The sequence below is a fragment of the Macrobrachium rosenbergii genome, chromosome 55 (genome assembly GCF_040412425.1).
Source record: "Macrobrachium rosenbergii isolate ZJJX-2024 chromosome 55, ASM4041242v1, whole genome shotgun sequence".
NCBI lineage: Eukaryota > Metazoa > Arthropoda > Malacostraca > Decapoda > Palaemonidae > Macrobrachium > Macrobrachium rosenbergii.
The window spans coordinates 62,853,732-62,878,671 of record NC_089795.1 but is presented as its reverse complement, the minus strand read 5'-3'; the positions used below and the strand labels follow the sequence as shown (position 1 = coordinate 62,878,671).

General features: G+C 40.1%; 1 protein-coding gene across 4 annotated transcripts in view; it reads right to left on the bottom strand.

The window, feature by feature from the left end:
• The window catches only part of LOC136835337 (deoxyribodipyrimidine photo-lyase-like), a 71,613-nt gene that overhangs the window by 25,890 nt on the left and 20,783 nt on the right, over nucleotides 1-24,940 (bottom strand). For all 4 annotated transcript variants that reach the window (XM_067098703.1, XM_067098700.1, XM_067098704.1 and 1 more), the window contains exons 4-6: nucleotides 20,572-20,697; nucleotides 11,052-11,254; nucleotides 8,362-8,520 (exon numbers count right to left, since the gene is read on the bottom strand). In XM_067098703.1, coding sequence (XP_066954804.1) covers nucleotides 8,362-8,520; nucleotides 11,052-11,254; nucleotides 20,572-20,697 — 488 coding nt within the window. The remainder of the gene's footprint in view (nucleotides 1-8,361; nucleotides 8,521-11,051; nucleotides 11,255-20,571; nucleotides 20,698-24,940) is intronic.

Genomic DNA, 24,940 nt, shown 5'->3' with positions numbered 1-24,940 from the left:
CCATCAGACATGAACCTAATAGGCTAATAAAAAGTTCTATCTGGGAACCTAATCTCTTTCGAAGGATGAGGTTAATACTGTTATGAAGGAAGCTACTAGAGCCAACCAAAGTCTCCGTTCTCGTTGGGGCCTTCCTTTTTAAGAGGAAGTTTTCTGAGACCTCTGGCCCTCAGCCCTAAAGGGAAGAGGTTCAGGAGGTTCCAGGGCTTAAGAGACCTCAAGCTCCGACTGTGCTTCAGGCTGTTCCAGTTTCACAGGTCGGGCAGCCCTCCACATCTAAGGCGCAACCCCAACAGCAGTTTGTTTTGGTGCATCCGAATCAACATGCCCCGCTGCACCAACTTTCGTGATGTCCCCAGCTTTCAACGCCTTATAGTTTGAAAGCTCAGGAACATTTCAGGCTATAACAGATATGCGAGAGGAAGCAGGGCTAGAGCTGCCTACAGAGGTAGAGCAACATCCAGGCCCCTCTCACGGGGAAGGGGAGGCCGAGGACCAAAGGTAGCAGACCTTCCCTAATCAATGAGACACCCCAGGTAGGAGGGAGATTGTATCTCTTCAGGGACCGTTAGGCCTTCAGCCCGTGGGCCCACAGCATAGTCTCCGAAGGACTGGGTTGGAGCTGGTGCAGGGGGCCTCCCCCACCAGTCAGGTTCCTTCAACACCCATCCCAGGACTTACAGGGCTTTGCAGAAGAACTCCTGCAGAAGAATGTAATAAGGAAAGTCACACTTGAAATTTCAAGGCCGTCTGTTCAGTGTTCCGAAGAAGGACTCAGACAAGCGGAGAGTAATTCTGGACCTGTCCCGTCTCAATTCATTCATTCAATGCAACAAATTCCGCATGCTTACAATCTCACAGGTACGGACCCTACTTCCTCGTGGGGCCGTCACCACCTCTATAGATCTTACAGATGCATATTATCACGTCCCTATTGCGAGAAACTTCTCCCCTTACCTGGGATTCAGACTAGGAAAACAAGCCTACTCCTTCAGGGTCATGCCATTCGGGCTCAACATCGCACCCCGAATTTTTACCAAACTGGCAGAGACAGTCGTCCAAGAGCTGCGGTCCCAAGGGATCATGTTGGCTGCGTATCTGGACGATTGGATTATTTGGGCACCCAATGCCAAAGAGTGTCAAAGAGCAACCCATATAGTCATCAATTTCTTGGCACCTCGGTTTCCAAATAAACAGGAAGAAATCACGCTAGTCCCAGCTCCAATTCCTGTGGCTAGGATTCATTGGGACCTCAGCACTCACAAACTGTCTTTGCCACCAGCCAAGAGAAAAGAAATAAAGCTACCAGCCAGTTCCTCAGAAACAAGCATGCCTCTCGTCGTACCCAGGAAAGGATTCTCCGCTCTCTTCAGTTTGCTTCGTAACAGACTTGCTGCTGAAACCAAACTGAAAGACATAAACAGGGTTTCATGGAACGAGCCAACAGGCGGAGCAGAGACAAACTTTCTCTGATCCCCAGATCTTGAGAAAGACTTCGCCCATGGTCGACAGTCAAGAGCTTGTCAAGATCAGTGCCTCTCCATTTCCCCTCCATCTCTCGTGGGTACATACAGACGCCTCCTGAGCGGTTGGGGATACTCCCAACACGGAAAGTCCAAGGAACGTGGTCGACCAGTGTTCCGCCAGTTCCATATAAACATCCTAGAAGCCATGGCGGTGTTCCTAATGTTAAAGAAACTTACGCCCGCCAGACAGATTCACATCAGGTTGGTACTAGACAATGCAGTTATAGTACATTGCCTGAACAGGGGAGGCTCCAAGTCAGGTCATATCAATCAAGTGATGATCGCGATTTTCTCCCTAGCAAGGAAACATTGTTGGCAGGTGTCCGGAATGTCATTGCAGACTCACTTTCCAGGACAACCCCACTGGAGTCGGAGTGGTCTCTAGACAAGAAGTCGTTCGCGTGGATTTGTCTTCAGGTACCGGGTCTCCAGGTAGACCTGTTTGCCACAGAGAGCAACCACAAACTTCCTGTTACGTAGCTCCCCAATCTGGACCCTCTGGCTTATTCCACAGATGCAATGACAATCGATTGGAACAGGTGGCAAAGGATCTATCTGTTTCCCCGTAAATTTGCTGATGAAAGTTTTGCAAGCTGAGATCATTCAGAGGCCGAGTAGCACTGGTGGCATCCTAACTGGCCAAAAGCAGTTGGTTCCTTACTTCTAGAGTTGAAGCTCACTGCAGACCTATTCCCAACCCACAGTTGACACAAATAGTACAAACTCGGACTGTGTCAGCTTCCTCAAGAATTCTCAGTGCCCTAGCTTTATGGATTTCATGAAATACGCAACGCTTAAAGACGCCAAAATTGATCCTCTTAATATATTATTCATTGAATCTGATAAAAGAGAATCTACCCTCAGGCAGTATGACTCGGCAGTTAAGAAATTAGCCTTGTTTCTGAGAGAATCAAATGCTCATGAGATGACCACAAACCTAGCAATCTCTTTCTTTAGGTCATTATTCGGGAAGGGTCTGGCTTCTAGTACTGTTACTACAACTAAATCTGCTTTAAAAGAATATTTTACATGATTTTAATATTAATCTTTCAGACTCGTATTTTTCATCTATCCCCTAAAGCATGTGCGCGCTTTAGACCAGCAACCCGTCCACACACGGTCTCCTGGTACTTAAATGATGTTCTTAGGTTGGCATCAGACACTGATAATCTTTCATGTTCATACCTGAGTCTGTTAAGGAAAAACTCTGTTTTTAGTAAGTCTAGCCTCTGGGGCTAGAATTTCTGAACTGTCTGCTCTTTCTAGAGAATCTAATCATGTTGATTTCTCCCGTCAGTGAAGTTCTGTTATCCCCAGATCCTAGTTTTTGCAAAGAACAAGACCCGTAGAATAGGTGGTCTCCTTGGAAGATTGTCCCTCTTCCACAAGATTTATCTCTGTGCCCAGTCAATACTTTAAGGGCTTACTTAGATAGGACCTCTAATAGAACTTCGGGTCCCCTTTTTGTTAGGGAAGGGGGGGCAATATTTCACTCAAAGCCATCAGACAACAAATTCTTTATTTTATTAAGCAAGCAAATCTGGAATCAGTACCTAGGGTCCATGATGTTACGATGCGGCAGCCACTTCTACTAACTTTTTTCATTATATGAATTTTGATGATCTTTGATGATCTTAAGAAGTATACAGGTTGGCAATCACTAAAAGTATTTAAACGCCACTATCTTAAGTCTTAGAGGCCCAAAATTTTCCACAGTTATGTGGTAATGTGGTTCCCCTGGTCCAACTCAAGTTTAGTTTATATGAATTTAGTCCCTGACCCCTGTCTCACCTGCTTGCCCTACGCCCACCCTGGGTCAGTTCTGCCTCAGCCTAGCCCATTTATTTCACAAATGCCTCATTGTCATTTATTTTTGTTAGCCGTAAGTATCCTAGTTGGGTTAATATCATAGTATTCAAAATTTTATCTGAGTACCTCAAAATTTTACTGTGAATTTCTGAATTTTTTACCTGTGTGACTCTGAATTCTGGTTTTGTGGATAATGTTTGAATACTGAAAACAGAAAAATGTTCCCATGATTTTTTGGGTTAACAGAGAGCAAATAGGAAGGAAGATTACAATACAGACTACACATACAGACCTGACACTAATGAAGTTTGACAACAGTTGGATGTTCACCCAAGCATGACAACCACCCTTCAGTATCAGTCCTGGGCTGAGACTTTCAGGACATCTTACCATTCTTCCTTCAAATTAATGAATTGCTTCAGATTAGTGGCCTCCCATGGATGAGCCCCAATCCTCTCTAAATAAAGGAACATCTACAGGATGGCTAACATCAGGTTTTAAAAAGCAAGACATGGCACACAGGGTTTCTTCACCATTAGTCCCCCTTTCAGACCTTATCAATCATAACCTGATATACTATGAACCTGTACCACTCCCCAAAAGATATACTGTGGGAACTGCGGACAACTGAGTTCAGCTAATTCAAGGCCTGGATAAAAACTTGTTGTTCTACGAATGTCCATTGATTTTAATAGCAAATGCTAAGACTTTAAAGTAGCATAATTTCAGAGCACCTCCAAAAATGACAAATTTTTAATTAATTTGTAAAGTATTTTTCATAGCTAACAAATATGAGGCCGTAACATTAAAATAAATCTTCTGGTGCCAGCTGGAAACTGGTTTAAAAATAATAAAAAATTGTATATGCAAGGAATCTGTGGCGTCTGGCTTCCGATACGTAGATGAGGTGGAAGCAGGTCAGAGACCAATCTAGAACCTCGTGACATATTCAGGCTTTCTTCCAACCCAGGATAAGACATAAGAAGGGTGGCTAGGGGTGGGCAGTCAATGTTAAGACCTCAGGTTTGTTAGCCATGAAAAATACAAATCAATTAAAAATTTGTCATAAGAAGGGTGGCTAGGGGTGGGCAGTCAATGTTAAGACCTCAGGTTTGTTAGCTATGAAAAATACAAATCAATTAAAAATTTGTCATTTGTTCATACACAGAACAAACCTTCGGTCTTAACATAAGGATGGACTCACACTTAGAGGGAGGTATGAGAATCCTGAACCAACTGGAGGTTTGGCACACCTGATCAACCTTCCTAGAAATTAGGATTCTAAGAAAGGACCTAAGCCTTGAGTTGTTAGATAAGTGGGTATCTAACACCCAAGTCCACTGGGTTAAAATACAATATAGCATGTTAGATTCATTGCATATATGGAAGTCAAAGAAAACTATATCTGTTCAAGCAACAAACCATGCCAGCCACATGCAATGGGTTTGTCACCACTCCTCATTCCCCTTGCTGGAGAGAGAAGTAAAGGCTACTGGGAAGCATATTTGTATATTGTATGGAACATACAAATATTGTACCAGCATGGCTGCAAAACTCACCTGCATCAAGCCAGTTCCAGCGTATGATGTGTCTTATACTTCAAAACTGCCCGCAGGTAGAGCAGAGAGGAAAAAGGGAACGAAAAGAGACCAGTCATCTCACTCACTCTCTCTTCCACACTATCATTTTAGGCAAGATATAAACTGTCCCACCAGGGCACTGGATGAGCTACACACTTGCTGAGCAGCCACCACTGGACCTAGGAAAAGTGTCCAAGGACCTCCAATGCAATGTCCTTCAGGTAAAGAAAGTGAAAGTGGTCTCATAAGCAAGAACCAGCATTCAGAATCCTATGAACAGACACATTCTTCTTAAATGCCAGAGAGGAACTTATTCTCTGATGTCATGTGCCTTTGCAGTACAGTATTATGATAAACTTCACGATGAGGAATAGGGCTTGTTTAATTACCTCACGTAGCCAAATGAAATGGTATTCTGGACACTTTTGCTTGGCTTGGCTTGTGCTAACAGAAAGTCTACGATGATTATATGTTAGTTTTATAAGTTAGTCATTATTTTATTTTCTGCATTGATGAAGTGTATGGGTATTACAGAATGTATAAAAAGAAAGCACATGTTTAATTTTATAAGATGTTTTTATAGCATAGCATTCTTATGTTTAAAGAGTATGTTATTACAGGATGCCATAGAAGTGACGTCACAGGACGAAAATGGCGGAGGGAGAAAAATGTAAACAAACATGAGCCGGAGTGTTGAAAGCATGGTGGAAAAGGTAGAGAGAGCTTCTGAAGGTTAGGGTCGATAATGGTTGGGTTGTGTCTGTTTGTGGCTTTGTTGTCGTAAGCTGAATGCATAGAGTAAAAGAACAACATGAACAGTTGAGTGGATCACACTGAATAATTTAAGGATAGGTTAGAAGCTAGCAAAATTTTCATACGACACCTGGTCTTAGGCAACGAGTCCTTTTTAGATAACAATGCAGTGCTCTGACAGGGCAAAGCAGTAACTCCTGAGGATCGTTGTTAAAAAAATCCTTAAGGGAAAGAATGGAAAATGAGGCAAATCTGTCAAGACAAATTCGAAAGCCACCGACCCCCAACCCCTGATGTGTTTAACGTCATAACTAGACCATGGAGCGAGCTCACCAACTCTTTTCCAGGAAGTCAAGGCCAGGAGGAAAACTGTTTTCAGAGTCAAATCCCTGTCTGACGATTGATGCAGTGGCTCAAATGGAGCTTGAGTGAGACTAATCAGAACCAGAGCTAGGGCCAATGCAGGAGGCTTGAGCTCCCTAGGAGAACAAGATTGCTCAAAGCTCTTGAACAACATAAGAGATTTCCAAGGATGAAGTGATGTCCACAGCTTTCAGGCAGAGAACTAGTCCTAAGGCAGCCCTGTAGCCCTTGATAGCAGAAACAGAAAGGCTTTTCTCTGTTCTGAGAAAGATTAGGATGGCCACTATCTGTTGAACTGAAGTTCCGAGTGGAGAGAAACCCTGTTGATGACACCAATCACAGTAGACGGCCCACTTGCCCTGATACATGGCTGAAGACAATCTCCTGAGGTAGTCGGACATCTGAGTCACTGCTCTGCTAGAAAAACCTCTCACTCATAAGAGATACTGGATAATCTCCAGCTGTGAGGTACCTCTCTACACGAGGTTGGCATAGAAGATTGTGCCAAGGGGAAATCTCTCTCAGCTCCTGGAACCATTCCGACGGATCAGGCAGAACGGAGGGAAGGCATATACTTCCAAGTTGTCCCAAGGATGTTGAATCCTCCGCCACAGCGAATGGATTGGGACTACCAAACAGAATCTAGCTCTCTCTTGAACCTTGTAGCAAAGAGGTCTAACATTGAATTATAAAATAGGCAGTTCTAAGTGTTTTTAGAAGGGGTTTTAAGTACTTGCGGATTTTAGCTATTCGCAGGGGGGTGTGGTACGCGTCCCCCACGAATACCGGGGTTTACTGTACTGTTGTTTTGTTATTCAAAGAAACCACTGCGTGTCACAAAGCTCATCCTGAATTCTCGGAAGGCCAAAAGGCTGCCTTGAGTTCAGGATGTTGATGAGAAGATACTAATAATCTTGGTCACACACCTTCAAGACAAAGTCTTACAAGTGTGCACCTATTCCTCGATCGGTGAATCCGGGAGTAGACACACGACATGAGGAGAATACGCAAGCATATTCGAAGATTCCTTCAATCAAGCATTAGCCTAATTCTTTCGTCATACTTCGAAGAGGAAAGAAGGATGGAGCACTGGAAGCAGACCTCCTTCATTCTCCACCATAGGGAAGCTTCTGCAAGATGACAGGATACCAAGGTGATTAGCTCTAGCTGGGCTGGCATTTCCTGAATCAGGAGCACATGAGAGGGAGTGGGATGGAAGTTTGATGAAAAGAATTTCCTAGACCCAAGGGAAATAGATACTTCTCCTGAAAGAATCCATTCCCAGGTCTTGGCAATGTCACTGCCAGGTCCAGAGACTTGACAAGTATCATTTCATCCAGGTATCTGCAGTAAGAGAACTTCTGCCTGCTCGATACTTCTCTCTCTTCCCTTCTGCCCTCCTCCCTTATGGAAAAAGAGGGTGGAAAGGGACACAGTTATGTGCGCTTTCCCAGAAGGGAAGAAGAGGGCTATGTGTCTCTGCGATCTTCTTCCGAAGCCTGGGACTTCTTAGGAGTTGAGGAGGGCTGGCTTGAACTTAAGGTCGAGCCAAGATGACTAAGACCCAAAGGTCTTGGTTACTTTCCAAAGGACAAGGCAGTGGTACGAACCTTGATTACCACGGTATCTGGCAAATCGCCTCCAGCTTCCTTTCTCATAGTTTTTATTCAAATAGGTCTGGGTCTTCAAATTCCCTTGGTGGTGCCTATAGAAGCCCAACTCACACTATCACATACTATTCTCCCAGGGGGTTGTAAGAATGCTATGCCCAACCCATTTCCATCTCTATTTCATTATCTCATCAACACGAGGAACTTCTGTAATTTCCCTTCTGGTATCATATCACTGTACCATCACATTATTTACATTATATAAATGCTAAATGCATATATAATTTCTGATTATGGCTTAATATAGTATTTTAAGTTGAAACTTGTGCATGTATTAGCATACTCTGGATGTGTACAGTTTAGAATAATATTCTGATGCAGAATATCACCAAATACCTTCTCACAAACCTGAACAATTACTAAGTACTTAGTTGTCCCCCTTAAATTGTGGACAAAAATGACCAAGCTTGTAACTGGTATGGACACATGTCAACACATCAAATTAATTTAATTTTTGCACCATAAAATCCTGGTTATGGTAATTTTAATGGCTAAGAATAAAGTTATATAAAAAATGAATTTAAATCTAAAAAATTATTTACAGGGTTTTAACAGTGTTCACACTTGCCTTATAAGAGTAAAATGACCACTAACTAAATTATTAAGCAATATAATTTCTTACAATACAAACATAATCCAATTTTGTACACATACACTCACCTCTACCTTAAATTTACTTTTGTATGGATGTGCCACTACTGGAGGAAATTTGGTCAAATAGTGGCTTAGTTTCTCATGGACCTTTGGACGGATAGTCATTGCACCCTGTTCTAGCTTACTTGAAGTTATCCAGCAGGGTATGATATTATGAGCATCAACCTGTAGTTGACAAATAAAGCATTTATTTCCTTATTTTGAAATTTTCATATAGTAAAAGATATTCAATATTTTATAGTATTCAAACCATGAAATTATTTACATTTTTCATGCTCAGTTAAGATAAAGATTTTGTTTTTGCAACTATAACCAAAAAACTATTTCCAAAGATACTGTAAATTAAAACCAACATGTATGTCCATCAACCTCTGTAGTAAAAATACCAAAAAATACTTTTTCATCAAGTTTTTTCATACAAATCCACAATTCAAATGTTTATAGCAAGGTCCACAACGTTCCCAGCATCACCACTTGTTTGTGACAAAAAGAAAAAGAGAAGGTAGTCTAAACACACACACACACACACACACCCTGGACCCTCAGGTATGAATTAATAAAAAAATCCTTGCTTATCTTGGACATTAAGTTAAGTAGAGATATTTAGGATGGGATGGACGATACCCATTATATGACTGATTGGTTCTTTATCTAAACCATTAATTAACCCATTTATACATCTCAAGAAAGCATAAAAACAACTGCCATTCCTGATAGGTTAGTGTATACACACACACGTAACAGGTTAGGCTAGAAAAACTTTCATAATAGTCATCTATTTTCTTAGCTAATGCCCTGACTGTACAGTCCAAGAGGCTGATTACTTTGAAGACTTTAAAGATGTTTCTCATGAAATGGTCTAGTTCTGAGGACCTGAACACGAATTCTTAGCGGAGTTAAAAGCCGATCTACACAGTAAGTCCACAAGGCTGGAGAAGTCCCCCTGGGAGGAGGCAGAAACTCCCAGAGAAGGAGTTTTCCCAGTGAAGTACGACAAGTACCTCCTTGGCAACAGGTGGCAGGGATGCGCGCTGCAAACCGCCTTACCAAGCTCCTTCTTTTCCACTAACCACCTATCACTGCCTGCTAGAGCCTTCCTAGAGGACGAAGAGAGGACCATCTTCAGTAGTCTGTAGGCCTCTACCAGCTGTCTCATCCGAATCACTGGATGACAAAGCATGAACATCCGTATGGACGCCTTCCAATGGCTATCCGCTGAGTCCTGGGTTTGAACAACAGGTTCGTTGAGGGGTGAACTACCCGTGGTAAACTCCACTGTAGCTCCTTAGACCTCCGGTTTGCCTCCTCCCAGGTTTGGGGGGAGTTTGATACTGACTCTCTTATTCAGGTTAATTAGTGGATGGCAGTCACCTCCCTCCACTGACACTGCAATTGCACCAACAATAACCACACTATCATCCATAAGGGCCTTAACTGAAGATCCACCTGGCCTCAAGGTATTAACAAACAGGCCAAACTTTGGTCAATTCTAGCTTTCAGGCTGGTGTGGCATCGGTTCAAGAATGGGAGATATGTAGGAGCTTTGAGGAAAAGTCAGAGGGCTGGTGATAGGGGAGAAAGCAGTCATAGGTGTAGAAGGCACAGGTTCAACAGCAATATCTGATTTCGGAGTGGAAACCTGACTAGCTAAACCTCTAGCCTCGGCTCTAGCAGCTACCTTTCTCTGTCTCTCTTTATGGAGTTTATCTAAATGAACATCCTAAACTTTCCATTGACCCTGATCCCAGTCTTTGTATTCATCACATTTCAGTTCAAATGAGCAAATTTGCCCTCTACAATGGCAACACAAAGTGTGCAAGTCATACTCAGCAATATCTAATACTACACAAGCTGGAGTCGACATACTGAATCAAAATTAGTCACAATGGAACTAGCTATACTAATAAATAGCATGCAACCAACACGAATGAATACTTCACCAAAGGCGAAAGGTACAAAAATCCGGTGAAATTCAAATCAGAGCTGCTCAACCAAACAATGTTCAGTTGACCAGCAGAGACGAACTGAGCTCCAGCACTGTTGTAACTACAGTATTCTTCCCCGAAAGTGGGTGGGGTCTAGTTACCTATACTAAAACAACAGGTCATTACTGCAAATTTCAAATTTTGAACTGCTGTGGTTAAGTGAAACTAATAGCTATGTAGTTACTTGGTAAGTTACTTATATACAAATGATGTGTCTGCTTTTTTTCTCAACAGGCAACACTAAGAAAATAGTCAAACTGGTACCTGAATTCCTCAGAAAAAACAAAAAACCATAAAACACAGCCAAATACTGTACTCCAATTCAAAGTCACTGACAAGCTAAGGTGTAAAAGACATTACAGCTTTATAAGCCGGAAATTCAAATGAGTGGCAAAGGGGTCATCTGATAGAATGACTCAAAAATCTATTTGTCTATCCAGTGACTATGTACTCTTTTAACAGTACCTTTAAGGGCGTATAGTTTAATTCAAATAAGAGGTTTATATACAGTATAGACAAACACAACTTATTTACCAATATTTACCAAACAGACACCAAGTGGTGGTAGATAAATACCATTAAATGACTTAATCATAAATGTAATTAAATTTTAAATTTATGGTCTGGCAATTAAGGCTTTTGTTAAAATATGGCTTGCATTTACCAAAAGTACTAAAGTATTGCAGTTCTTTATTGGATAATAGCCATTACCATGAACATAGGGATATTGCCTGGGATTGCCGCTTTAACATCCTTTCGCCATTGCTCAGGAACACGTAAGGGTGCAAAATCAGTTACAAGGCACCCAATATTATGGTTCTTGATGAATTCAGGAAGGACAGTTCTTGCTTCTCCTAGAAGTAGGTGGAATCCAATACCTAGGTTCTGACATTCCCTTTCTACCTCTTCAAGACCTGAAATAACAAAATAATAATTTGTTTACTTAATAAACAAACAATATAAAACTTGATGAAAATAACAAATTTAACCCTGAACAAAGGTCAAACGCAGGGTTGGTTAGATAAAGGATTATGATAAATGACCTAAAGTTTGTAAATCTACAAGTATGTAAATTATCCTGAATTTACACGCTGTTCCTACAAGGAAATAAACCTTCATCTTCTATATGGAGATATTCCTTAAGCTGGAGGTATTGTCCAAAGGCCATGACTGATTATATTCTACCCACCAAGATATGCCAGCTTCCTGGTCATGTACTTGTACATGGGAAAGGCTCCTCTTATAACCATCTGTGCAGACTGGTATATGTGATGTTCAAACTGACAGGCCCTGTGCCATATTTTGGTATTCTCATAGCATTTCTCCAGAAAATTACAGAAGAAATCAGATTTTTCCCATATGCGATGGAAATACCAGGTTGAAAAGTAATGTTATTATAGCAATTAGATCCAAAGATAATAATGCTCTATCAAGGCCTCCCACCCAATCATCTTTATAACAGTGAGCTGGAGGGAGTAGGTACCTATTACTGGAAAACATGATGCTCTGTTGTGTAAAACTCACCTGCAATTGGCCATACCAGCAAGCCAGTCATGAATCTTGGGCGAGATTCTTTTCTGGACACAGAACTTGGCCAGCTACTTATGCTGAGTAGCCCCCTGAGGTCTTGAGAGGAGGGCTTGTAGATAACGCCCCCTCCCCCCAAGAGAAAGAGGTAAAGGTAGTCATGCAGCACCAGACACCTGCCCTTAAATCCTGAACTACTTAGAAGTTCTTGAACAAAAAGGATGGAGCAAAACCTATAAAACTGAACCCTTACCTGAGGTATGGACCCTCGCCTGACAACTCATAAGCCCGACTGATGACCTCCCATAGCCATGAAGAGAGGATCCTCCTGGGCACCTCTCTCTTTGTGCCCACCAGTATTTATGAAGTCTTCAACCCTCAGAGTTTATGAGTTTAGTCTTGTACAGGTAGAGTACTGTATAATTCTCACTGGACATAACAGCATAGCATCATGTCTTGACCATCATCTAAAAAGTTCCAGATGAAAGGGATTGAAATGCTCTTGAATCTCTCATCAAGAATGACAGGCTCCAAGTCTTTGTCTCAACTCAGAAACAGATGAGAATGAGAGAGATCTCCAACCATCCTTGAGCCATATCAAATAAAAGATGCCCTGAAGCCAGCCAACTTTCTTTGCCAATGTTCACACCAGCAGGAAGACAAGCCTGAGTTTGACACCCTAGTCTGAAGCCTCCCTAAGGCTCATTCAGTGGTGAGGTGGGTCTAAGGACCACAAAAGTCACACTATTCTGGATGCCAAAGTTCAAAGCTCTCAAGCATAAAGGCCTCAACTGAGGCAGGAAGATCCATGCTTTTCAGCAGGAACACCTGGGTAAGGGCTGATCAACCAATGGAGAGGAGTATGTCTTGGCTGAAGTAGACTACATAGTTCACAACCTGTTGAAAGGTGGCTCCAACTGGAGTGATAACCCCCTTATACAATAACACCAATGACATAAGTTCCCTACTAAAGTCTTTCAAACATCTGTTGTAAACTTGCGGATGGTACCTGACATCTCACATGCATCATTCAAGAAAAGTTCTCACAAGGGCTGCTGGAATCTCCAGCTGTGAAGAACAAGACCTTATAAACTGGTAATACAGTAAACGCCCTGTATTTGCGGGGGATGCATTCCAGACACCCCAAAATAGTTAAAATCCATGAATACTTGCTACCACCCCCCCATCTTGAAAGTTCAAATACCAAATGTATACCTAAAGTATCATCCTACATCAAATATACCTTAAATTACTATCCTATTACTGTATTAATCTCTGAAATTATATTATTAATTAATATAATTTCAAAGTCATCTTAAACATTAGTACCCTTAAAAATACATACATACATACTTCTAAGCCTTCCTGCCAAAGCAGAGAGAAACAGAGTTACCACTTCGACTTATATTCAACAAGGCTGGCTGGCTGGGGCAAGAGAGAGAGAGAGAGAGAGAGAGAGAGAGAGAGAGAGAGAGAGAGAGAGAGAGAGAGAGAGAGAGAGAGAGAGAGAGAGAGAGAGAGCTTATCTCAGTAATCTCTCTGACAAAAAAATTTATGTTTGTTTTTTGTCTTCCGAAGACGTAATACCTTTACTACACATTTTTAAAACTATGAACACACACACACACAAACAGTATCTTTTCCTGAGAGAGAGAGAGAGAGAGAGAGAGAGAGAGAGAGAGAGAGAGAGAGAGAGAGAGAGAGAGAGAGAGAGAGAGAGAGAGAGAGAGAGAGAGAGAGGAGAATATCTCCTTATATTATCAAAAGACTGAAATATTTGAGCTTCTGAGGGGCAACACTCTTCCCCTCCATCCCATATGTCAAACTGTCAAGTAAATTGACATTTACCCTTCTCCCTCCTTCCTCAAGCCAAGGATAAACACACTGGGAACCACTATTTGTTTGTTTAAAATGTTAAAAATTTTACTACAAAAATGCATGGAAAATATTATATTATTATTATTATTATTATTATTATTATTATTATTATTATTTGAAAATTAGTACTTATTAGGTAAATCATTTATTCATCATACAAAAGAAACATGCGTACATATTACATGTTGGAAAAATTCTCTTATCTAAATAGAGAGAGAGAGAGAGAGAGAGAGAGAGAGAGAGAGAGAGAGAGAGAGAGAGAGAGAGAGTTACTATTTTTATTTAATGTTATTATTTAAACTTATTAACCATTAAACGCCGAGCCTCTATTTACAAAAACGTCTCCCGTATGCTGGCGGCGTTCAGGAGTTAGTGCCAAAGCGGGAAAAAAAGTTTTTTTCAAAAAATCACAGCACGCTTAGTTTTTAAGATTAAGAGTTCAATTTTGGCTCCTTTTTTTGTCATTGCCTGAAGTTTAGTATGCAACCATCAGAAATTAAAAAAAATATCATTATCATATATAAATATTGAAATATATGACAGTGCAAAAAAAATTTTTCATATATAATTTTATACAAATCGCGCTGTGAGCAAAACGGTTAAAGCTAACGGGTTATTTTGTTTTTCTTTGTATTGTACACTAAATTGTGATGATTTTGGTACATAACAAATTGTAAAGTGATCAAAGCAACACAGAGAAAATATTATCACAAAATGATGCATGAATTCGTAACGAGCGGACACAAAAAAAATGTTTTTTTCAAAAATTCACCATAAATCGAAATATTGTGCTAGAGACTTCCCGTTTGTTGAAAAGTGAAGCTAATTGATTGAATATTACAAGACTGTAAGTGTTTTAGCTTACAATTGCAGTTTTCGACCATTTCGGTCGAGTTAAAGTTGACCGAAAGTCGAATTTTTTCTATTTATCGTGATTTATATGAAAATATTTCAAAACTGATAAAAGCTATAACCATGAGTTATTTTCTGTTGTATTGTACATGAAATTGCACACATTTTTATATATAAAACTTTATGTAACGACTAATATAAAATGGTGCAAATATTACGACAACGTGACGAAAGAATTTCTGAGATGTTCGGCTGAGTTACCGCGCGGACATAAGGAAAATGTTTTTTACAAAAATTCACCATAAAATCGAAATATTGTGCTAGAGACTTCCAATTTATTGCAAAATGAAGGTAAATGATTGAATATTACTAGAATGTAAGAGTTTTAGCTTACAATTGCGTTTTTCGACCATTTCGGTCGAGTTAAAGTTGACCGAAGGTTGAAATTTTGGCAGTTATCATGATTTATGTGAAAATATTTCAAAACTGATAAAAGCTACAACCATGAGCTATTTTCTGTTGTATTCTACATGAAATTGCGCACATTTTCATATATAAAAGTTTATGTAACGACTAATGTAAAACGATGCAAACATTACGACAACGTGTGAAAGAATTTCTGAGATGTTCGGCCGAGTTACGTGGCGCAGAGCGTGAGAGAAAAAGTTTTTTTTTTAGAAATTCACCATAAATCGAAATATTGTGCTAGAGACTTCCAGTTTGTTGCAAAATGAAGGTACATGATTGAATATTACTAGAATGTAAGAGTTTTAGCTTGTAATTGCGTTTTTTGACCATTTCGGTCAAGTTAAAGTTGACCGAAGGTTGAAATTTTGGCAGTTATCGTGATTTATATGAAAATATTTCAACTGATAAAAACTACAACCATGAGTTATTTTCTGTTGTATTCTACATGAAATTGCGTACATTTCCATATATAAAACTTTATGTAACGACTAATATAAAATGGTGCAAACATTACGACAACGTGTGATTTTAAAGAATTTCTGGCGCGGACGTAAGGAAAAAGTTTTTTTCAAAAATTCACCATAAATCGAAATATTGTGCTAGAGACTTCCAATTTGTTGCAAAATGAAGGTAAATGATTGAATATTACTAGAATATAAGATTTTTAGCTTACAATTGCGTTTTTTGACCATTTCGGTTGAGTCAAAGTTGACCGAAGGTTGAAATTTTGGCAGTTATCGTGGTTTATATGAAAATATTTCCAAACTGATAAAAGCTAAAACCATGGGTTGTATTTTGCTGTATTTTACATGAAATTGCACACATTTTCATATATAAAACTTTATGTAACGGCTAATATAAAGCAGTGCAAAAATTACGACAAAATGACGAAAGAATTTCTGAAATTTTCGGCCGAGTTACCGCGCGGGCATAAGGAAAAAGTTTTTTTCAAAAATTCACCATAAATCGAAATATTGTGCTAGAGACTTCCAGTTTGTTGCAAAATGAAGGTACATGATTGAATATTAATAGAATGTAAGAGTTTTAGCTTACAATTGCGTTTTTCGACCATTTCGGTTGAGTCAAAGTTGACTGAAGGTTGAAATTTTTTGTAGTCGACGTACGGTTCGTCCACTTGACACCCAACAGACAATTTTAGTCGACGTATGATACGTCCAGTAGGCGTTTAAGGGTTAAACTTAATATCTGAAAATTAGTATGTACCATACATCATTACTTTATCATAAAATATACCCTCTAAAATGCTTATACTATTGTCCTGAAGCATTTGTATATCATTTTAATATAATTTCAATAGCACTTTAATATAATTTTTAATATTTCAATAGTATCAATTCTGAGCATCTATCTTCCCTTTAATGAGGTTGGGTCCGTCCTGAATGGAGGGGAGAAAACCAGCTTCTCTCTCTTTGAGTTACGTATTACTTAATCTTACGGTATTACTATTATATTATTATTATTACTATTATTATTATTATTAATCTAGCCTACACTAGGATAATCAGTACCAGCTATACATACTGTATATGGTAGCCTTGCCTACACTACACAGTATACTCTATACATATATGGTATAGTAATTATTAATGTCAGCTAATTCTCCAGGTTCAATGCAGACGGACTTATCATAATTCAGTATAAAGAAAAATTGAATAATACTAACAAGAGTTAGCCGAGCATAAAGTATGGTATATCGTATATGTAAACAGTAGCCTAGCCTACAGTATGCTCTATACATATATGGTATAGTAGTAATTATTAATATCAGCTAATTCTGCAGGTTCAATGCAGACTGACTTATGGCAATTCAGTACAAAAAGAAACTGAATAACAAGAACAAGAATCAGACTGTACTGTAAGGGGTACTCACCTAGATTCGGTCCGTTGTTGGCATACGTGAATGGTGTCAGGTTGTTCATGGCTATGTACTGTATAACTAAAAATCGGAAGAGGAGGAGGATGATAAAGCCGCAGGATCATCAACTCGCTCCTCTTCACATAGTATTTCTTCTTCTGTTAGTTTAGGTGTTTCAAGAAAGTACCTGTTAAGAGATATAGGGGGTCATTCTCTTAAAGAAGTATTCCATCGTCAGTTGCATGTGCATTTTTTCGTTCTTTATAAATGACTCAGTAACATGCAACACTTAACATTTCAGTCCATGTTCAAATGATGCAAAAACCTCTGCCAGTGCTTTTGTCATAAAATTTCGCTCTCGCTCTTCTTCAATTTCTTCTTCCTCTTCTGCTCTTTTTCTCTTTCTGCAAGTGCAATTAAATCTTTTGCCAGTAGCTCTACACCTTGCACATCTAAAAGATCTTGGATATCTCCCAAGTGTCAAGATCTTTTTATTAATTTTCTTAACCTACTGAAGTTGGTGCTGTTCTGTTCTGTCTTCTCGCACCTTGGAATAAAGTAAGACATCTTTGGTACCCATTTACAACTGGAAGCTTACATTTTTCGTCATTCTACATGTTTCAAAAGTGATCAGGGAGATAGATCATTCCATTTCTATGGTCCTGTGGTGCCATAAAAACTACAGCCTCAACAGAGTGGATGTTGGACAACCACTCTTTTCAAACAATAGCCAGCATGGTTCCACAACCAGAAGTGGACCTGTTCGCCACGTATGAGAATCACAAACTAATAACATATGTCTCCAAACCTGGACAGTAAACAACAGCAAGAACTACCTTCCTAAAGACTGGAACAAGGAGAGGACGATATCTTTTCCTCCATTGCATTGTCCCAGATTTCGGAGGTTTTGAGCAAACTTCTAACCTTCAAAGGAACAGCTTACTAACAGCACCAAATTGGCCAAGCAGGCATTGGTTCCTATTACTTCAACAATGGATGAAAAGAGCAATTCCACTATCGTCTGCTGCTCTATCCCAGACAGTAGGAGGGAAAGTCGTTTACGCAACCTCCTTCACATATGGATTTTTTAAAAATATCTATTGTGAAAGTTACTCACCCAACATTACTAGGTACCTAGTGCAAAAATTACGGACATCATCTTTCTGACAATACCAGTCCGTATGGAAGATATGGTTAGATTATATCCATACTGAGAGCCCAGTTGAGATTTCTATAAGAAACACTTTTTATTTTTCTTGTATACCCATCTGAAGACAAATGCCTTGTTGTTACAACAGTCATGGCATACGAGGCTGCATTTACGGAACCCTTGCTTCATGGATTCAGGAATGACTCCAGTATAAAAGTTGTCACTTCCCTTTTGCAGGCTTTTGTTCTACCAAGGCCTGCTCCCAAAAGGTTTCCAATTACTTGGTCCCTACACAAGGTGCTTAGACTTCTATCAACCCCTCAATTCAGCAGACCCAATACAACCACAACGCACACGCTACAAAAGGCAATCTTCTTGATTGCATTAGCATCAGGAGCATGTTTTAGTGAACTGGGCTCTCTTAGACGGGGACGGTGCATCATGCAAACAACTGACCATCAATTATTATTGTCCCCTGGCCCATCATTCCTGGCCAAGAATGAGGATCCTTTAAAAACGAAATCTATTCTTATAAGAAAACTCAGTTTAGCAGACAAGACATTATGCCTGGTTCAAGCACTTAAGGTTTCCTAGAAGTCACAGCAGACATCCCAGAGGGTCCGATTTTCCTACACCCTTGCACAAACTAACCACTCTCTCTACAAGGAATGAGAATGATTTCTCATTAAAAAGGCAAATCCACGCTCCTTTCCTAGGTCACATGATATTAGGAAAGTAAGTACGTCGTTGGCCTTCTAATGAAATGTCTCTTTTGAAGAAGTCTCCAAATGTACAGGGTGGTCAGCAGTTAAATTAGTGCCACATGCTCGAACAAATTCAACTATACTGTGTATCAGTAGGTGGCATGGTTAGTCTTAACCCCTAGCTGCTACAGCAGAAAACCAGGGGTCCTATTGACAGTGAGTATGCTAACTATCGCTGGGAGAATGGCGACAGTACTGCAGACAAACCCAGCATGCTTAGGCAAGCCACTGTACAGCTACATCCTAAACTGTAAGTTCATGTACAGTTTCCTGTTCCTTGGTACCAAAACCTGAAGAGTGTTTCAAATAAAGAACAGGACTTGAAACCTGTGGCTTGACCTCGAACCAGAAATGTTTTTTCCTTTGGGGTGTTGGGATTAAAAATTGAGAGCTTACGCCTTTTTTGTCACCTGTCAATTTCTCTGTAAAGCTCCTTGAGGACGAAACAAGCAACTACGCTATCAACAAGCAGGTTTTGATGTAGGAAAACCTATTTGGTTGCTGTTGAGTCCTCAAAACACTCCCACTTCCCTGACAAAAAGGCATGGGATTTTGGAAAGGGATCATCCTGCATTGACCAACAGAGAGTAATGGCTCCTTGGTCTTTAACGGCCCGGTTGTAAACAAGAGGGTGGATGCGCATGCGCAATAGTCACTTCTCTTTCTTGCAGGTTCTTTTGACATCGGATAAACTTGGTTCAGCTTCGCTGAAGATAAGGGAAAGTGCCCTCTTATCTCTGAGTCCATTATATACTCCATCATGTGTCATAATGTTAATCATTATGACACAATACCTGGCCAAAAAGACCAACTAAATGAGAATTCTCTGCTATTAGTTTGGTCACCAAAAATAGTTTTTTGCTACGTCAAAACCTGTTTTTGTTAATAAGGTACAACACATGAAAATTTACAAAATTTTGCATTGTCCAAGGACCTGTCATAAGCTTCTCGAGCTTAGGCTATTGTATATCGTTGGCTGAAGCACTGAGTAAATATGCAATGCACAACATTTACTCACATACACATATACTCTTGTAACTTATGTTAAAACATTATGCAAAGATACTAATGGTCTTTTTTTTCTTTTACACTATATGAGTTCTCTGAGCTTTACATATCTTGTACAGTAATCACAAGCATGTAAAACTTTTGCAATTGGCTATATTTTTGTTAGGCTATGCTGCACAATACAATACTGTACATATTTTTAGAAGCAATTCATTTTGCTAATATACATCTGAAATCAAATGAGTAAACTAATACTTTAAACTGAATGATAAGTACAAAATACCAGTTAGGATAGGTTATTATTCACTCCATGCAATTGCTGTATGCTGCAAGTTAAGCGAGTTGGATTCAAGGTGTCATTTAGGCATTATATAAATCTTCATTGCTTATTGAATTTTGTTACTTCCCAGGAGGGGCAGACCCCAACTGTTGGCCACTGCAGAGTCAAAGCAAACTGAGATGTTATCTTTATGGAGATTAAGTTGGTTGTTAGCATTATGTAAAGAATTATACAATGTTTATACCTGACAGACTGGGAATTAAAAGCATGCTTTACTTAAGCGTAAACAATAATTTTTACTTCTCTTTGTGAATCTATTCTACATGAATACAATAACCTTACAAATTATTTCATTAAAAATAGAATACCAAGAGAGTAACATACAACCTAAATCTAATTTTGCTTTAATATAAAAAACCCAACCTTACCTTTCAAAAGGAAGTAGAAATGCCGATAAGTAGCATCTAGGAACTTGGGAACAAGACAGAAAGCCACGTGGAGGGATATTTTGTTATTCAGTGCTAACTGCTGTGCAAACAGCACTGCCCAATTATCTGAAGAACATTAAAAAATATTAGATAGAAAAGATAAACCTTACAGTTGGTACCTAATTCAATTCAATGTTTCATCACACCCACACTAAAATATACAGTGACCTATCTCTTTAGACCAAAGGTATGTAGATTTCTGTGAAATATGGGTTAAGGTATGCTTAGCCTATGGTAGGCTACCTCAAAATACTGACTTAACCTTGCCTAGCAAATAAAACCAAAAGAATCTACATAAATATATATAATTTTAAAGGTATTTTTTACTTTTCCTAGATATACAAAAGTTTTATATATAGGAATATTCCCAATATGAGTTGGAAATAACATTGGAAGCTTGTTAACACTTTTGATTATGACTTATAAACAATTACATCAGTGGAAAGCTGCAGTGACTTGTGCAGTAAGCATAAACATTTTTATATTTCCTTTGTTCAAAGACGCGTAGCTCTGACAATTTTCAAGGTAGACCGCTCAATTTTGTTTCATTTTGCAGCTGAATAATTTTTCTATACATTGGCAAAAAGTATCCCCCCAAAATAATTTTTACGTAGGTTGAATAACGAGTAGAAATTATAAAAAAAATGTTGCAATTTACCCCAAAAAAAACATTTATCAAAAAAGATACTATTTGTGATAGACTTCGTTTTTAATCCATAGCACACCAAGATAAATTACCTAGTTATTGCAACAATACAAAATGTTGTAATTATAGCAAAGAAATTATGAAAAAATTAATGACAAAGTAGTGTCACTTTTCCAGTAGAAAAGTGCCAGTCACTGACAGTTTTCAAGGTAGACTGCTCAATTCTGTTTCATTTTGCAGCTGATTGGCATGAAAACATCCCCCAAAAATAACTTTATGTAGGTGAAATAATGGGTAGCAATTACAAGATACAAGAAAATTTTTGCACTTTCCCCCAAAAACAATTTGCCAAAAGCAAACTATGTGATAAAGTCATCGTTGTAAATCCACAGTACAGTAAACCCCCCGTATTTGCGTTCTCATGATTTGCGGACTCATGCATTCGCGGGAACATAACTAGCCATTATTCGTGGAAATTTCGCCCATTCGCAGCATTTTTCACTGAGAAATATTCACTAATCACTTTATTTTCATATAATTTTCATGAATAAATGCACTTTTTGTGATAAAACTATTAAAATACTCAGGTATATGCATTTTTACAGGGTTTTTCTGCGTTTAAACTATCAAAATGGGCAGTTCTAAGTGTTTTCAGAGGGGTTTTAAGTATTCGCGGATTTTAGCTATTTGCGGGGGTGTGTGGGACACATCCCCCGCGAATATGGGGGGTTCACTGTATACCCAAATAAATTACCTAGTTATTTAAATGCATAAATTTGCAGTTATAGGATAAAAGAAAATATGAAAAAATGAATGACAAAGTAGCACCACATTTTTCGTTAGAAAAGTGCCAGTCACCTGTGCGATATGCGCAGAGCACTCCTTATAACTTTTTTTGTTCAAAGATGCTTAGCGCCAACACTTTTCAAAGTAGACTGCTCAATTTTGTTTCAATTTGCAGCTGAATCATAGTCCTAAAAAATGGCATAAAAAAATCTCTCCAAAAATAATTTTATTTAGGTGAAATAATGAGTTGAAATTACAAGACACAAGAAAATTTTGCACTTTCTCTCCATAAGGAATTTGTCTCCCCCCCAAAAAAGGCTATTTGCTATAAATTCGTAGCCAGCCTTGCTGATTATAAGTCGTAGTGGTAACTCTCTTTCTCTCTGATTTGGCTGGAAGGCTTAGAAGTATGTATGTATATATTTCTGAGTTCAGTCCCATGTCAGCCGGTGAAATTCCATTACAGCACGAATTTCTACGTATAAAAATGCTAGATATACCAGAGAAAAAGAGCTTTCAGGAAAGCTGGGGTTACTACCCCCAGTCGAGCGTCTTCTAGGAAGACGTCGGTATAAGGAAGGGTGAGTGAAATACCACTACCACGGAAACATACTCGAAAGACCTCTCCTTATCAAAACCCCCGGAACAGAGCGGTGAGCCGTTACAGCCCCTACACTCAACACCCGCCAGGACGGCGACACCAGCACCACCTACCTCATTCCATTTTCTAGCACGTGATTGTGTCCTGTTCCTTTTGTGTGCTCGTCCCCTTTTTTGGATTTAATTTCATCTTTCGCCATGTCATCGAGCAGCTTTACCATCTCCAAGTTAAGTACCATCTTCTTGTGGGGTTTTGTTCTATTTTTTGGCTGTTATGGTCTCGTCTTTTCATAAATATTGAGATCTTATTATGACGCCACGGCGTCCTCCGCCAGCCATGTCGACCGCGAGGCGACCCCATCAGTTCTTTTCTGTTGGGGTTGTCTCCTTGTCATTATAGATGTATTTTTGCCCCATGGTTCCCATCCTGGTGGGTTCCCTGCGGTGGCTCCCCCCCCTTTTTTTTTTCTCGAATTTACGTATCATTGGCCTGTCGGCCTTTGTGAGGGTGATGCCCCGTCCAGGTAACCCCCCCCCAGGTTGGGTTCCTTATTATTTTTGGTCTGTATTAGGCTAATTATTTTATTCTTGGAGATGGTGCTCTCTTTTTATTTTATTTTATTCATTGTTTACCTCCTCGTGGTGGCGGCAGCCTCAGATCTAACCGCTTCCCCGAGGTAGGCTACGCACCCTATTGAGCACATTTTTGTTCCCATTTTTATGTGTGATGGTTATTTAGTGGAGTAGGCTTGTTTTGCTTCCATCCCCTTGCCCTTGGTGTGGAGATCATCAGGTTGAGGGAGTTTTGGTTGCTGTTTCCTCCGGGGTCGTTTTTTGGTGGGCAGAGTGAGCCCCTTAGTTCTCTTCCTTCCTTTGGGGGAATAGAGTTCTTTGGATGTGTTTCCTCTAGGCTAGTCGCCTCCTTGCCCCCTCTTCTCGATCCCGGTTGGTTCTCGGCACAAAATTTCTCTCCCTGTTGCTTCCTCCTCCCCTCCGCACTCCTTCCATTTTCCTAGCCTATACTAGGTTAGGTCCCTATTAGGCTTCGCCTAGGAAGGAGTCGGGCATCAGGCTGGGTAGCTTCCCTTAGTAGTAGGCCACCCTCCCAAGTTTCATTATTCTTGGAGTGGTGTATGTGTGCAGTTAAGCGGGTGATATTTTTCCCCCTGTCTCCTGTTCCCTTTCTTCGTAGCCTACCTCTCTCCCCTACTCCACCCCCTCCCCTCACCACCCCTCCAGCCTTGCTCTACTCGTGCGGGTGACGCTAGATGGCGTTTTCTCCGAGTTCAGGGACTCCTCCATTTGGTAGAGGGATTCGCTCCCTCCCATACAGTCCCTAGCATCGCTGTGTTGGTGTTGGTGGTTCGTTAGCTCGAACGTGTTCGACACTCTATCCCACACTTCTTTTCTCCCCGTCGGGTTACTTGGCTAGGGTAATATATATTTGCTCCGGCTTATGTTATGAACATACGAGCATCTTGCCCACCTTGTTTCTCCGGCGGGGAAGTAAGTGAGAAAGGGATTTATATTATATAAGGGGAGCGGATCCCTCCGGTCTCCGGAGTATTTACCCTTGTACCGTCACTTGTTTAATGTTATTGTTTATGAATATACATATTTAGATAAGTGTGTTTATCTAACGGAGTACTCTCCTCATTTATATATATACGTGAGTCCGGTTCTACACCCGGGGGCTCCGCCGTTATTTTTACTGGCAGCCCTTGCGGTGAGTTCTTGTTGTCTCATTCCTTTCATTCCCCGGAGTATTCCGGGGTCTGGAAGCTTTTACCTTCCACTCTGTGTATTTTAGAGCTTATTGGCCTAGTTTATGATAAGGGAGTTCTTCTCCGCCGGAGTATTCCGGTTGTAGTCGAATTTCCCGGCCTTGCCGGCTTTAGACTGCTTAGAGTGGTGGGTTCATGTACTTTTTCTACTTACAGACTGTTCGCTGTGAGGAGCCGGGGTGTACCACTTCACTCCAACAACCCTACGGTCACGTAGTGTGCCGGACCCACGCTGGTTGTGCAGTCCGGCTCGACGACCTGGTAGTTTGGCACCCTGATGGTTGTGAGGTTTGCTTCGCCTTGTGCGCAACCGTCCAGGATGAGTCGGTAAGTGACAGTCTTCCTCCGTTTTACGCTCCTCATATTGTATATTGTTTACGTGGTTCCCGGACTGTTTTTTTCGTTCTTGGCTAATTGCTGGTTTTCTTACAGGCGGACGAGTCTTCCAAGAAGTCTGCCTTGGAATCCCTCCGGGCCTGGGTGGCTGGGTTTG